The sequence below is a fragment of the Dicentrarchus labrax genome, unplaced genomic scaffold (assembly GCF_905237075.1).
Source record: "Dicentrarchus labrax unplaced genomic scaffold, dlabrax2021, whole genome shotgun sequence".
NCBI lineage: Eukaryota > Metazoa > Chordata > Actinopteri > Moronidae > Dicentrarchus > Dicentrarchus labrax.
In genome coordinates, this window is record NW_026136703.1 from 22,741,373 (window position 1) to 22,756,375 (window position 15,003).

A 15,003-nucleotide genomic window follows, 5' to 3' on the forward strand; every position below is an offset into this window, starting at 1 on the left:
AGCCACACAACTCTTCAACCAACATCCTGTCACATTTAAATAACTGTCACTGATAATTCAACTAAAATTAAATTAACACTGGAGATGTTGCAGTGCATTTCAATCAGACCCGTCTTGTCTACAGTCGCAGCTGAATAGAAAGGACAGGACAACTCACTGTTAGCAATGTTATTTTCACTCTAATTTAATGTAACTACCTATGTATTGTCACTGTCACCTACATGGAAGAAGAAGACAGAGTTGCCAGCTGGGAAATGTTACAAATGTTCTTTTATTAGTACACATCTCATTTTAAACTGTATAAAATTTCTATTTCAGGTTTTTCAACTTCACTTAAAAATGTCAGATTGCCATTCAAAGTATCAGTTTGTCATTATCATGTTTCATTATCCAATTTCCTTTTAATTCTAACATTTAATTATAGTCTGATTATCCTTTATGTAGTAGAGTAAAATAATAATTTAGTGTATTCCATCTTATTTTACCTTTTAATCCTATTTTAATTCATATTTCTGACAAAGGTTATCCCCTTTAAGGCATTAGATTCCCTAGAAATAAGTAAAACAAGTTGTTTTGTTAGATAGATTTTTAAATAAAAATATACAAAGATAATTTCAGAATTGAGAATTTAACATAACTTTGCATAACTGACGTCCAAATAATACCATATAAGGCTACACAGCCAGCCCCCTGTGTAAGGAAGTTAATTCATGAGAATGATACGGAAGAGTAAATAGAAGAACTTTACGAGCTCAGAGATTAAAGTCCTGCTCTCGGAGATAAACAAAGGAAAGTCCATCATTTCTTAACAGCGTCGGCAGTGTGAGTAAAGACCCTGTTTAAGCCAAGGAGTGGGGAAAAATGAGGAGTACTGTTAGTGCTGTGTCACCTGAGGGTCGTACTGCTGCTGAAATCAAGAAGAAGTGGTTTGATATGAAAAGCAAGGCGATCGATGACCGTAATGGGAGGGGGTCAAAAGGAAGTCTCACAGGTGATTGGCTAATAGGTGATTGTCAGGCATTGCAACAGAGGCAGTTCCCCTGGACAGCGACCTGCACATACCGTAATGTGAAGACAACCCTAACCTCATCAAAAGCCAATTTAAATTAATGATGATATCATTAAGCTATATGATATATTTAGAACTATATTATAATTTTAACTGTACAGTCAAACAGGATGCTGTCAGCGTAATTATAAAGTGTAATTTACATAGGAAATTGCTTTATAATAATACACAATCCTTCAGTGAAAAACGTGTTTGGATAACAACAGACCAATTGCACATGGCTCCTACGAGTGGTCTGGACCACTGATAAAGTGAAAATCTGTTAATGCTGCAAGTCCTCCTAAATCAGTTGAACAAACCACAAATATGTTGGTATGAGTGGCCCAACTCTTGCATGAGGCCCAATTTCTTCTCTCAGACCTTTATCAGGTAAAATTCCTATAGACAACACCAGTTTCATACTGTATAAATGTATATATCTTTAGGCCATGCTACTGGTGATGTTTGTATGAATTTTGCCTGGTAAAGGACTGATGAGTGTAGAGGATTAGATTTTTTCAGTTACAGTCCCACACCACAAACCTGTAAAACCAATATAAAGAAACAGTTGAGGAGCAAAGAAAACAAAAGAAATTAAAAAGAGTGCAGTTGAAATCTGATGGAGGATGGAGGGAGAAGAAGCAAATAATCTAGAGATGGAGCTCGACTGAAGAGTTTATTCAGAATATGTTCGCAGCGAGAAAACATCTCTTGCTGTGAAATTGTGTCTGGCTGATAAGTGGCAATGTCCTCGCCATCACTTGTCTTATTTTTCAACTGCGGATATGGAAAATTTGGCCATTATACCACATAGTTGGTCATAAAACTTCTCATGGATCAGTTTTTTTTTTTAACTGCTCATGCAAAAGATGGTTACTGGTGTGGAACCTGGAGTCAGATGAGTTATTTTTCTACCCAAAAAAAAAAAAAAACTGGATGACTAATGACAACACGTGTTTGTTTTCTTTTAGGTAAACGAGAACGACAGATTGTGGGGCGACGAGGGAGACTCCACTCTTCCCTCTCCGGGCCTGTCGGACCGTGGAGCCGAGCCCGTCCGCCTGTCCCTGCTGCTGGTCCTCGGTTGGCTGCTCCTGCTGCTACTCTCCGACCAATAAGAGGCCAGTCTCAGCTGGCCTCCACGGACAAACCTCCAGACCTGGGGGGGAGGGTGGGTGAGAGAGAGAGAGAGAAAGAGCCATTTTTATGTGTCAAATGACGGTAGGGGAAAGGGTCGACTCTGTCCCGCCCCGCTCCCCCTCTCCCTCTCTGTCACAAAAATCACACTTAATCTCTTTTTGTGAATCATGACTCAGAGCAGATGTGTTGTGCAGCCCACGCCCTTGAGGAAGACCACCGGAGAGGGTGCCGCTACCGCACCACAGGGGGGGGAACCAGGAAGTACACACCTCATTTCTTGCTTCACGCCTGCCCAAACACAAACTGTTACACAACACACACGCACACAAGACTTTGCTCATCTGAAAATACCGTCTAAGCTCCATGGAAAAGGCCCGTGGGTTCCGAAGGTGTACAGTGAACAGACACTGTAGATGCAGTGCCGGGGAAAAGTCTAAAAACAAAACAAAAAAAAGATATATATATAAAACAAAACAAAAAAGTGTTTTTTTGTCCCTGAACATTCCTTGATGTAAAAGAAAAATATTAAATGTTAAGACTTTTCTCTCCGATGAAGTGTTACACGAGATTTAAGGTGGATGTGTGTGTTTGTCCACATGTTGCGCTCATTCAGCTCTGCTCTTTATTTTGACACTTATTATTTTATTATTAGACAAAATTTTGTTACGCATATGTTAGATGGACGCACTTGTTATAATCGAGTCAAATCACAATGGAATTCTTTGTTTGTTGTTGTGTTTTAAGTGGCAGGATGAGGAGTTTGTTTCCAAATAAAGAATTATATATAGAAAAACTTAAGTTGTTAATTGAAATTTAACGTTCAAGAAGCTCCCAAAGTCTGTAAAAGTGTTTTATTTTGTCAAACAAGGACCTACATTACTTATTAGCCTTCAACGTATTGTAATTTGTTTTCATTTTATCATTTTGTATTTGTAGATGTCATCGGAAGGGGGCTCTTCATATATTTCATTAAGCTTTAAGTGTGAGAGCCATTTGAGTTTTTCCTCTTCAGAAATGTATTTAAAAAATATCATGTGGTTATGGTGAAGCAACAACAGATGGAAACAAGTTTATATTTTTTAAATGTATGTGGACTTTGCCGCAGAGAAAACAGATATCTATAGACAAGTTTGTGACCAATCATGCTTTGCCGTGGCGGGAGGATTAGTGGAAGACAGACGGAGCGGGTTTTGATGCATGAACGGATCCATCTGTTTTTCGAGAGACTCATGAGATGAAGGTGGTGACCCACGTTAGCCCGCTACCTGCTGGGACTCTTCACTCGATGTGGGACGCCAGAGGATTTACAATATGTACTGTAAAAGCTCAGTTCTGCTTTGTGCAGCGGATACGTCTATGAAATGTGTTGAGGGGTTGGTCATGTGTCATCTTCAATACTGCCACTGAATTCAGTTAAATTAAGGAAGCACCCATTGGTTTCACTGCATTATTAAATGACACAACATATGCTGATTTTAACACAAAGAGAGAAAATGTGTTGCCCCCAAACTACAGCAAACCTGATGAAAATGACACTTTCTAGTTGGACCTATGAAAGCTCACACTGTAAGCTCATAATATTGTCATAACAGCACAATAGTTGTTGGATTTTGCCTGCCAAGTTCTACAGGAAGGAAAAAAAACTGTTTATTCTTCCTCATTGATGCCAATGTAGTTTTGAAACGACACCCCATTTGGGGCGAAGGACCTAAAAATTATTCAACACATACGCAGATGTCTTAAAGGGGCAGTTCACTCAAATCACAACAATATTTTCTCACTCGCCTGTATGCGATATCTAGTCATCCAGACCCAGGTTTTGAGATTCTCTGAGATTGCTGCTGCCATCAAAATACAATAAAGATCATTTACATTTTTCTTTGATCTACGTTCTTGATACCAAAGCTGAGAGGTTAAGTATGTCCCACAGTTTCCACTCAAGCTCTATATTGAGGCTTGTATCACTTTGAAAACATAATTTGATTGATGAAAAAAACAAGGCGTCATTTTCTCTACAATCACGACTGTTTTGTGTTACCACCCATCGAAACTCCATTTGTGTTATCCCTCAATATCTTTATTTTCCTGATATTTCACAAGGTATAGTTGCAAACATACGCTACCATTCAAACGTTTTGAATCACATTCCACATAAGCTGAGAGGTCTTTCATTCATTACAAGGTTATTTTGTATGAAGGGTTTGCAAAAGAATTATGTATTGTACATTGAGAGCAAAACGCTGTTCAATGATTCAACCAGACTGACAAAAGAAAGGGCAGAAAGAGACAAAGATTCCTCTGAGCAAGAGTTAAATAAGAATATAAAAAAAATGTCATTGTTAAGGAAATTGGAAGCGCAGAATCAAAATCTGTGCAGATTTAAAGAGGAACAGGTTCCTGTTCCAGTCTCAAGTGTACAATAATGCTTTTAACAAGTTGGAATGAACGGGTGTGTTGCTTAGAGATAGAAACTTAGTACTATTGAAACCTGATCACAGACTATCAGCTGAACATGCTCTGGAAGGCCAAATCACAGTTTAAACCTGTTCAATCTAACCACTGAGTGCAAAACATTTAGAGCCCAATTGCACCGTTGTGGTTCAATAATGGTCTCGGGTCACTTTTCTGTACTGGAAAACAAATCCCAAATCGAAAGATTTCTTTGTGGGAAATGCAACACTGTGGGGACATCGATTAAATGGAAGTTTTAATCATTTAATTCTTCTCCTTTTGGGGCCAAAACTATTTCAAAGGAAAATATAATTTGGTGTCTGAATTACACTGTTTTTATTTGAACAGTCATTATAGAGTGAAAGAAGATAAACATCAATGTAACAGGTGATTCCAAACTTGAATGGTAGTGTACATAAAAATAGGTGCATCATCAGCACATTTTTAACTTAGAAACACAATACTAACACATTATCACCTTGTAAAGCTGTTTTGGCCAGTGTGTTAGTAAACCATTGCCAATCTAGACATGGAGAAACATTCATTCATTTAGTCGCAGAGCAAATTTAAGTCCAAGTTTTACTCTCCTTTTAGCTTTAGGAAATATCTCTTTATGAGTTAAATGTTCCACTATGTTCACTAGCTAGTCACTAACCTTTTCAGCCATTTGGTGTTTGCAGTGGGATTATCAGAGAGAAAACCACTGGAAAAGACACTGAATGCTGTGGGTCAGTCACTACAAGTCACTTTTAGCATTTTAGTAGTCATTTGACCCATTGTTAATTGAAAAATATTGATTAGTACAGCTTTAAAATTGTATTGTATATATATATATATGAAAACAACAAGAAGTTTTTTGGAGTGGCAGCATAGATTAACAGGCAGATATATCCAAACCTGGGCAAATAAAATCCAGATTTACTACTAGATGTAAGTGAGAAATATATGTTTGTGATTTTGGTGAACTGATCCTTTAAATTTTCATTACCAAAACTGCAGTTACGTGGTTAACTGGTGATAAGAGTGTCTGAGTGATACCTCTTGCTTTCACAAAGCCTCCGTCTCCAGCTGAGCTCTGTTGTCCCAGTTTGATTTGTCCTGTGATTTATCAGTCAGTGGGTGTCCCGTGGCGTGCTCTGCCGCTGTGAGGTGACTGACCAACCTGCTCCCTGTTCGTCTGCGCCAGCAGAATCTCAGATGTGACATGTGTCACTTCCTGCAAATAAAGGCGACACTGTAAGTGGAGGTGAATTCTGACCAGTTTTCTTGTGCAGAGAGGAGGTGCTTTTTCACCTGTCTAGAAATGTTTGGTCTCGTGACAAAACTCTTGACCCTCATCCAGATTCAACTACGTTCAGCATCACCTCAGAGGAAGTATTCAACCTTTTCTTCCCTCGAGCAGCACCCCTGGCATCAAGTTCAAAGTCCATTTTTCATCACACACAGGGAGTGATTTGTAAAGATGTTATAGTATAGTGTATATACTACACAGTGTATACCATATACAGTATATGATGTCTATAACATTCATACCTTGAGTAATAATAAAAAGGATTTTATCCAAGGTTTTGCTTTTGATATGTCAGACAGAGAAAATCACTGAAGGCTGATTCTGACATCAACTTTATAAAGCACAACTTTGAGTACAAACTTGTGCATCAGAAACTTTAATAAATGAGACCCCTGGTGTAAACAAACCTAGAGCAGATTTGTGTTTCTTCTAAAATACTCTATACCTTAAGGCTATAGTGCGAGGCATCTAAGGTAAAGAACATTGCAGCTGTAAAATCTATGGAAGACAATGAGGTATGTGAGCCACAGAAAGACGTTATTGTATTCATAACATCTTGGCAAAAATATCAAAACTACCTGAAAGTAACCTGACGTAAGTTTAAAACCACTGCGTCATCATCTCACCCACATTGCTTATTTTGGCCACAGAAAAAGACGCATTCATCCTTTTACAAAGTGAGACTCCAGCTGCCACTGTGCCACCTGTGCTTTGCATATGGCGGCTGTAATTGCTCCCAGTCTTCATGTTTTGGGTCAACAGCTATGTGGGACAGACCTCCTGCTGTCCCACATACTGTAGCTGTTGGGCCCATGGCTGCTGTGGCTGGCTGATAAAAGGCTAAAAATCTGACCACCAACAGGAAGCCGAGCACAGTATGAGATCAGAAACTAATGTGGGGTATTATCTATAACAGGGTTTCTTAACCTGTGACATATTTTAGGTCCCCAAATTCTTCTCTCCATCAATTAAAGATTCATCAAGTTTTGACAGCACAGAGGGAGCTCTGAATGAACTATATACATACTAAAGAGAAAGATTTAAAAACTTCTCTAGTCTTTTAAGTAAAAACATGTCAAACAAAACTCAAGTCTTAGAAGAAGTCTAATTTCTCAAAAACTCTTGCATGTCTTTTGAAAGTGTGAATTTATAATTTAAGTTCTTCGTGTTTCTATGCTGTTATGGGTTTGTTTACATCAGTAACTTGTGTAAACAGGAGTAACACAGGTCTATTGTTGCAGTTATAGTGCATATGGAAACACAAAATACTCCTAGTCTAGTATGTACAGTATTACACGGTCAAAAAGAATCTACGATTGAACCCTAAAAACAAACTAGATGACATCAAGAGGAGCAATTTCATGACTTTACAAGAAATGAAAAGATATGAAGTATGCTAACTGAAATATTGAGCCACAACAGCAGTGCTGATCAGCAGTAAAGTTATTGTGTTTCTGCGGTGTCCATCAGGGCCTGTAACAAAACATTATGTAATAACTTCCCCACATATTGAGATATATTCCACAGATATTGTGGGAGTTGCACATTATTTTATCAACAGAGTTTTGATTAAGCTGAAGATTTTTGATGGCTTTTTGGGGAGCCCTGTCAAAAGATCATTGCAGTAGTCAACCTGCTAGAAATAAAAGCGTGGATGAGTTTTTGTAGGTCGGCATTTGATGTGAAGTTCAAAAGTTTGGCTGTATTTGTAAAATGATGATGAGCTGATCTTGTTACTGCTTTTATGTAGTTATTTAGACTAAGATCATTTTATTGAGTTATTGTGTAATACAGTGTTTTTATATAATGTGTTAAATTCTATTGTTATATAAGCAAACAGAACCAGGATTGATGTGTGCAGCTCGCACGACCTGGTACACTGTTTTTTGTGTTGTGTTAGCTTACCTTATGGTTACACTTTTCTGTTCTCGGCAACGAGGAAAATAGTCTGAAAAGATGACAAAACACTCACTGTAGGCAAGGCTGCACAAGCTGATTGCAATACTATTAGAACGATAAAAATGTCCTACCAACTGCACTGAAGAAGCTGCGTATGATCTGATCTGGTACCGAGTCCGATTCTGGGTAAACATTCTGTATCAGCAAAAATAATAGTTACATTAAAAATGGTGACAAACATGATATATAATCTGGATACTGCTATCATATTAGCATTATGGAGCTCTTTACACTGAAGGAGGAAAAAGGCAGAATGCCAAGCGAGTGTTTCTAGGGGTGAAACAACATTTAAAACTCGAGCATCACAAACATGTCACACAGGAGGAGGAAGTTGGGAACTGTGCTGCTGAGTGTGACAAACTTTCCCTCGTTAGCAAAGGTAAACAAATCCTGAAATGTATTGAACAATCTTCTCCAGGGTTAAAAAAAACGTGGCATTTTGATTTTTAATCAAACAATCTCATGCATTATTACCTACTGCCAAACTGACATTTAATCTGTGAAACTGCACGTCTGCACGAGTGAGTTAGGGAATTCTTTTCAAAATATGTGGAAAACACTGATGTATAGAGCCCACTGGTTCGTATGAATGGCTTATTAGCAGCTTAGTTAATATCAAAAGGTCCAGTGTGTAACATTTAGGACCTATTGGCAGAAATGATCACTAACCGTGTAGTTGCAGATTGCAACTCCCTCGCTTCACCCTCCCCTTCCTAGTGCAAAGAAGAAACTACAGTGGCTGTGACACTCATAAAAAACACAAAAGGCCATATCTAGAGCCAGTATTGAAACATGGCAATTGAACATGGCGGACTCCGCCAAAGAAAACCTGCTCCCTCTGTATAGAGAAACGGCTCATTCTAAAGTGATGAAAACACAACTATTATTTTTTCAGGATTATACACAAATGAAAACATGTGAATATTATATTCCATTTCTGCCGATACATCCTCCTAAATAACACACTGGACCTTTAAAGGACCTTCAGTACAGAGAATGCTATAGCACTGACACAGTACATGAGACACACAAACCGGGGCTAGTCCCAGTCTCTTCACACATCAGGATGCTTACTGTTTGCTTGCATGTATCATAATGAATCCTGATATCAGCTAGAAATCACAAGCATATTTTAAGCTAAAATCCAGTGAACAGCTGGCTGTTACAGAAGACACAACAGAGCTTTCACTGTGAAAATGACACGCCACACAAGGCCACATACAATATGTTGGAAAGAATACAGAAAAATTAAAAATGAACCACAAACAAAGATTTTTTTAACCGCCTAATCTAATACTGTGAGTTGCCAAACAAGGAGAGTAAGAACCAGTTGGTGAGGGATACATCTCCCATTTATCTTTATGTATTGCTAAGATTATCGCCTTAATAAATTGATGCCTAAGTGTATTATGTTACACAGTAGTAGTAATTCTGATCCTACTTAACACTTGAGATTAGACCAGTGTTTTAGTTTGATATTGGCCTTTAATTAAAAATCTTAACCTAATCATTTGTTTTATTGTAGCAGAAATAAAAGTTCCCTCTAGACTGCAGCTTGTGAAAAAATGTTATTAGTATTTTTTTCCAGATCGCTGCTCAGAGAAATTATCCCATTGTGGTGCCTGAATAATTAACCAAGTGAAACATACAGTGAAACCTGCCTTAAAGGAACAGTAAATCAGATTTCCACCCTGTTGGTTTAAAGGTCGAGTGTGTAACATTTAGGAGGCTTTATTGGCAGAAATGGAAGTTACCAGTGTTGTACACTACAAAATTCAATTGGTGACGAATTTTTGCACCAAAGCTTCATCACATGGTCCTTTTAGTTAAGTTAGATTTTGATCATATTACAGGATCTTCCTGAGCAGATGGAGTTGCATTGTTGTCACGGAATTAGAATTGGTCAAAAGAACAGCAACTACATGGAACTTCATCATTTATCACATTTTTTAAGCCAACATGGATGAGCAATTCTTAAAGGATCAGTGTGTAGGATTTAGAGGCAGTTGAAGAATTTGCAACTTACTGAACACCATTGGCGTCAGTATTTGACGATCTAGGAGTGAAAATGGGCTGTGAAGTGTGTAGGAGAAACTACAGTGGCTGCAAAACTTGCAAAAAATGCCAGCGTTTGGTTTGTCTTTTCTGTGCTACTGTAAAAACATGCCGGTTCAAAATCCATGGAAGGCAACCCGTGGTGTTCTCATCCTAAGGTAATGAAAACAAGAGATTCCTACGTTAAAAAGAGCACTTATATTTAGATAAAAGGACAAACTCCATCTGCTGTGGAAGGTCATGACATTTGATCGACACGTGTGATTACTTTTGGGAGTTTGGTATGAGTGAGTTTTGAAAGCCAGACATCTTGGCTCCTCAAAAAAATAATTATTCTTAGAAAAACAATCTGGCAGACAAATTACAGCCATTTTGTGCTATTACAAACATCATGGATGATATCTGTAATTTTAGAAGACACCTGTTTTTTTGTTTTGTAGTAACTACTGCACATCAGCAAACAGGTTTTCTTTCCAAATATGGATTTACTGCAGCTTATTTATGAGTGAAACCCTTCAACATAACAAGTACTGAGGGGGAAAACATCATCATAAGTCAGAATCTGACAGCTCAGTATACAGGATGAAGAGGGGGCGGATAGATCGGAGCAACTCCTCTGAGAAATGTTTACTAATTGTGATAATGTGTCTAATGCTGTCAGCAAGATGTGAGAGAGAGAAAAAAAGAAAACGTCCGCGACAAGAAAACACAAATACAGCATTTCTCCGAATTACATTTCACCGTGTAACCTTTGTTCAGCAAATTTGAAATACGACGGGGGAAATTTTTTACAGACATTATTGCCCCTGACAGCTCTGCTGAAAACCCAACCAAATTAAAGCTGAGGAGAGATAATTATATTAGACTGTTCGGTGAAAGCAATAAAGACCAGATGACCTGAAAATGGGCAGACGCATGAAAAGTCTGCAAACAATCTCTTGCTTACTCGGAATTAGACTCAGAGGATGATGAGGAGGAGGAGGAGGGAAGGATGGTTTTCATAAACAGCCTTGCCATAATGTGAAGGAGGGGAAAAAAATAAAAAATAAGGGCCTCATTATCAGCCAACTGCTACCGAGCAGCAGTGTGCAGGCTGTCAAAATGATCAGGATGGATTTAGTCAAAGACTTGGAATCAAAGGGCAGCACCTAATCATCTGTTTACAACGTACAGAGGCTCCTGGGGAGGGGAGGGAGAGAAAACAGGGTTGGTAGTGGAAAAAGAAAGAGAAGAAGAGGGCAAAAGGAAATGAGAAAGGGGGAGCAAAAGGACATAAAATGATGGAGAACGGTGACATTAAATATAGATGACAGAGAATGGGAGGAGTGGATTCACAGAAGTGGGAGGAAAGAAGTGGAGAGAAAACAGAAGAAGAGAAAGTAGAAGGAGAGGAGGGAGCAGCAATAAAGGAAAAAAACTACAGAGGAGAGAAGCTAGAGGGATCAGTAATGAAAAGAGACAGTGGGTGAGAGAATAAGAGAAAAAGAAAGCGAGAGAGAGGAGAATGGAGGGATGGAGTGGTAGAAGACAAGAGATATATACAAATAACCGGAGAAAGGGATTAATGAGGGAAACAAAGAAAAAAACGAGAGAAAGAGGGTAAGGTCGTAGGAGGGAGAGGAGAAAGGATGATGGAAAGAGAGAGAAGGAGAGGGTGAGGTGAGAGGTGGGAGATGTGAGGCGGAGAGGAGAGAAAATGATTGATGAGAATAAAGGAGAGAAAGAATAGACAGATTAACCAATAATGGAGACAGGAGGAGAAAATTAGAATAAGGAAGAGAGAAAGAGAGGATGGGGCAGAAATTGATTGAGGAGGGAGAGATGGGGTGAATGTGGATGGAAAGAAAGGTAAAGAAGAGAAAACTAATCAGAGGAGAAAGAGGAAGAAAAGCAACAATGGCAAAGAGGTGCATTGGATTAGAAATGAAAAATGAAAGGAGGGAGAGAAAAGAGAGGGAGATCTATAGAAAAACAAAAACAGTAAAAGAGAAAGAAGAGTGAAGGGGTGGGAGAGGAAAGGTAGAAAGAAGGTTGGATGGAGGAGGAAGGAGGGGAAGAAGCGATGGGAGGAAAGAATGATAGGATAGGATATGGAAGATAGAAAAAGGGAGGATGGATGGGGTGACTAAGAGATGGAGGAATCATAGAGAACAAAAGGAGGATGGAGAGAGCAGAGAAGGAGATGGAGAGAGCGAAAGAGAGGCAGGATAGAAGTAACAGTGAATATGGAGGATAGAGAAAAAGGGGTAGCTGGAGTGAGTGGATGAGACAGATGAAAAGAGAGGTTCAGAGGAGAGCGAAAGAAGGAAGGAAAGAAGAGGGTGGAAAGGGAAGAAAGGGATGAAGGTTGGGTGATGGAGAAAGTGGGGAAAGAAAGAGAGGAGAGGAGACAGAGGGGGAAGAAGGGAATGGAAGCAGGGAAAGATAGGTGAAGAGAAGAAGAAATGTAAAAGGAGAGGAGAGAGGAGCAAAGGATGAAAGGAGCGAGTGGCTGACAAAAAGTCAAAGTAATTGGAAGAGAGGGAGGACGAGGAGAAGAAGTTGTAGGGGTAAAGAGAAGGGAGAGGAAAAGAAATACAGGAGGAGAGGAAAAAGGAACGGGAAGATGAGAAAAGAAGGGAGAGGTGAGAGAGAGATGGAAGAAAAAAAGATAAACAGAGAAAGATGGGGTGAGTGGGAGAGGTGAGAGATGAGGAGAGGAGACAGAAGGAGCCAAGAACGGAGGAGGAACGATGGAAGGAAGAGGAAAAAGGTGTCAGACAGAGCGGGAGAAAGTGAAAGAGAAAGGAGAGAAAACGAGAGCTCAGAGGTAGGAGAGAGAGATCAGGAGTGAAAGGAGGACAAGAGAGTGGGAGAGGGAAACAAAAAGAGACACGGGGTGAAGGAGGGAGGGAGAGGTGGGAGACGGAGAGATTAAAGGGAGAGAAAGAATGAAAGAGAGATGCAGGATGACTGGTGATGAATAATTGCTGGTGAGAACACAGCAGCTCACCGACACTCAGCCTCTCCTGCCGCCGTTTCGCTGGAGGGCTCGAAACATCAACAGCGGCATTAAAAATAGCAGCGATTATTTGAAAACAAGCCCGGGGAAAAGTGTATTTACAAATAATAATTCTCAACATTTGATTTATCCTACTCAGAACCGCAGACGGTTGCACTGTGTCACAATGTGACAGTCCAACATGGGGGGGGGAGTTTTGGTCTTTTACTTTTAATCCAGAGTGAGACATCACAACACCCACTGAGATTGATATGAAGGTTGGTTCAGGTATTTATGATGCCCCTGAGGATGATCTCTAAAGATCTTTGTGACCCTTTGACCTTTCCTCTAGCGTCACCATCAGGTCAAAATGTATGCTTGACCAAAATTCCTTATACATGATCCCCAGAGGATGAATCCTAATGTTTTTGGCGACCTCCTGATCCCTATGATAACTCTCGTATCTCTAGCGATGGGCCAGAATCTCAACTTCCACACAAAGACATTTTAATAGGAAGATACTAAGAATGCACAATGGTATTGGCTTTAAAATGACACATCAGTATCGGACAAAAATTTAAATTTCTGCCAAGCCGATAATATGACGCTTAAATTACGCACACACAACGCGGTGTGGAGGTTTTTGGAAGTGAAGAAGGATGGCAACATTTCTATTTGCAATGGTTCCTCAGTGACAGTCATTATAGGAGGAGCCAAATTGCATCCTACTACAAATTTAATTGTTCATCTTTAGAGCCGTCATCCCAATCATTATGACACATTCGTGAAAAACAAAGAGAGAAAAGCACCGGTGAAAAAAAACCTGTCCGCAGTAGTTTTCTTATTTTACTCAATGAATGTGTACATTTTAAAAAGAATTGTATTCTATGTTTGCATCTGCCAGTGTACCATCACAACAAGAGCAGTCATAATACTGTGTTAATTTCAGTACAGGAGACAAAAAAGGTGCATTTATTGATATCAGCATCGGCAATCAAAAATGAGTTGGAAAACAATTGGATATCGGCAAAAATTCAATATATTATATATACATATATCTAATATGCATCCCTAGATAACACCATGAAAATGTTGAGTACATTCAGGCTCCCCAGAGTAAGAGACCTCTTTACTTAGATACTGACGCTTTCAGCAGGCACTGATCTCAGTTCAGAATTTTGTCTTTGTAAAGAAAATATTGAACAATTAATTAAGGATATTCATGATCAAAAGATAAATCCTTTCCTCACATTCCCCCGAGGATGAACCTGTTGGACTTCCTACTAATCAGCACCTGATTATTTAAAAAGGCACACCAGATGGCAATGAAGCACGGAGCCAATCTGATGAAGCAACATGTAAAACGTTAACTTCCTTCTTCTTTTGCCTTTATTGTAATAAAACAGAGTCAATCCTGGTATCCTGGTGTGTGCTGGAATATTTCTGTCTGTTTACTTTAGTTTGCACCGGCTGGCTCCCAGAAGAGAAGTACATGGGGTAATTTCTTGATTTTTGGACACTTCATGAATTGCTTTCTAGTACTGCCCCCAGGTAAAAATGTCAACTCTGAAATATAGATAGGGTTACAGCCTACAGCGCTTCGGCACACCGATGCTGTCTGTGAGCTAAAACATCAAGCATCATCAAACATCATGTCAACATCAAGGTAGCCAGTGGTATCATGTTGGTGTATAAGGTTTATCATGTAACATGCTACCATTAATGTCATTAGTTCAGCTGTTTTTGGGTACTGATGATTGGCGCTGGATGAAAAGTCCATATAGCCCATCAGAGCTATTAACATTGATCCTGTTTTAAACATGAATGTCCCTTTTTATTTACTCTTCAGTCCCTCCACAAAGTTGCAAAGTTGTGATCACAACAATTAACACAAATTCAACCAATTCCTGTGGTTTCTGCACATCCTTGTAATTTTGATTTGACCAATCAGGACAGTCCCCCACACAAAATGTTGAGCCATAACAACACCAAACTATTAGCTGCTACTACTGACCAACTATTTCTGCTATTTTCTCTTTCGCTATTTCATTGCAATTTCATTGCAACCCCCAAAAAAAA

The 15,003-nt window shown here is 39.2% G+C and overlaps 1 protein-coding gene across 3 annotated transcripts in view; it reads left to right on the plus strand.

Annotated features, from left to right (window-relative positions):
- Positions 1–6,203, plus strand: part of gfra4a (GDNF family receptor alpha 4a) — a 137,150-nt gene extending 130,947 nt beyond the window's left edge. For all 3 annotated transcript variants that reach the window (XM_051381806.1, XM_051381795.1, XM_051381815.1), the window contains exon 8: positions 2,020–6,203. In XM_051381806.1, coding sequence (XP_051237766.1) covers positions 2,020–2,166 — 147 coding nt within the window. In that variant the 3' untranslated portion in view covers positions 2,167–6,203. The remainder of the gene's footprint in view (positions 1–2,019) is intronic.
- The last annotated feature ends 8,800 nt before the right edge of the window (positions 6,204–15,003 follow it).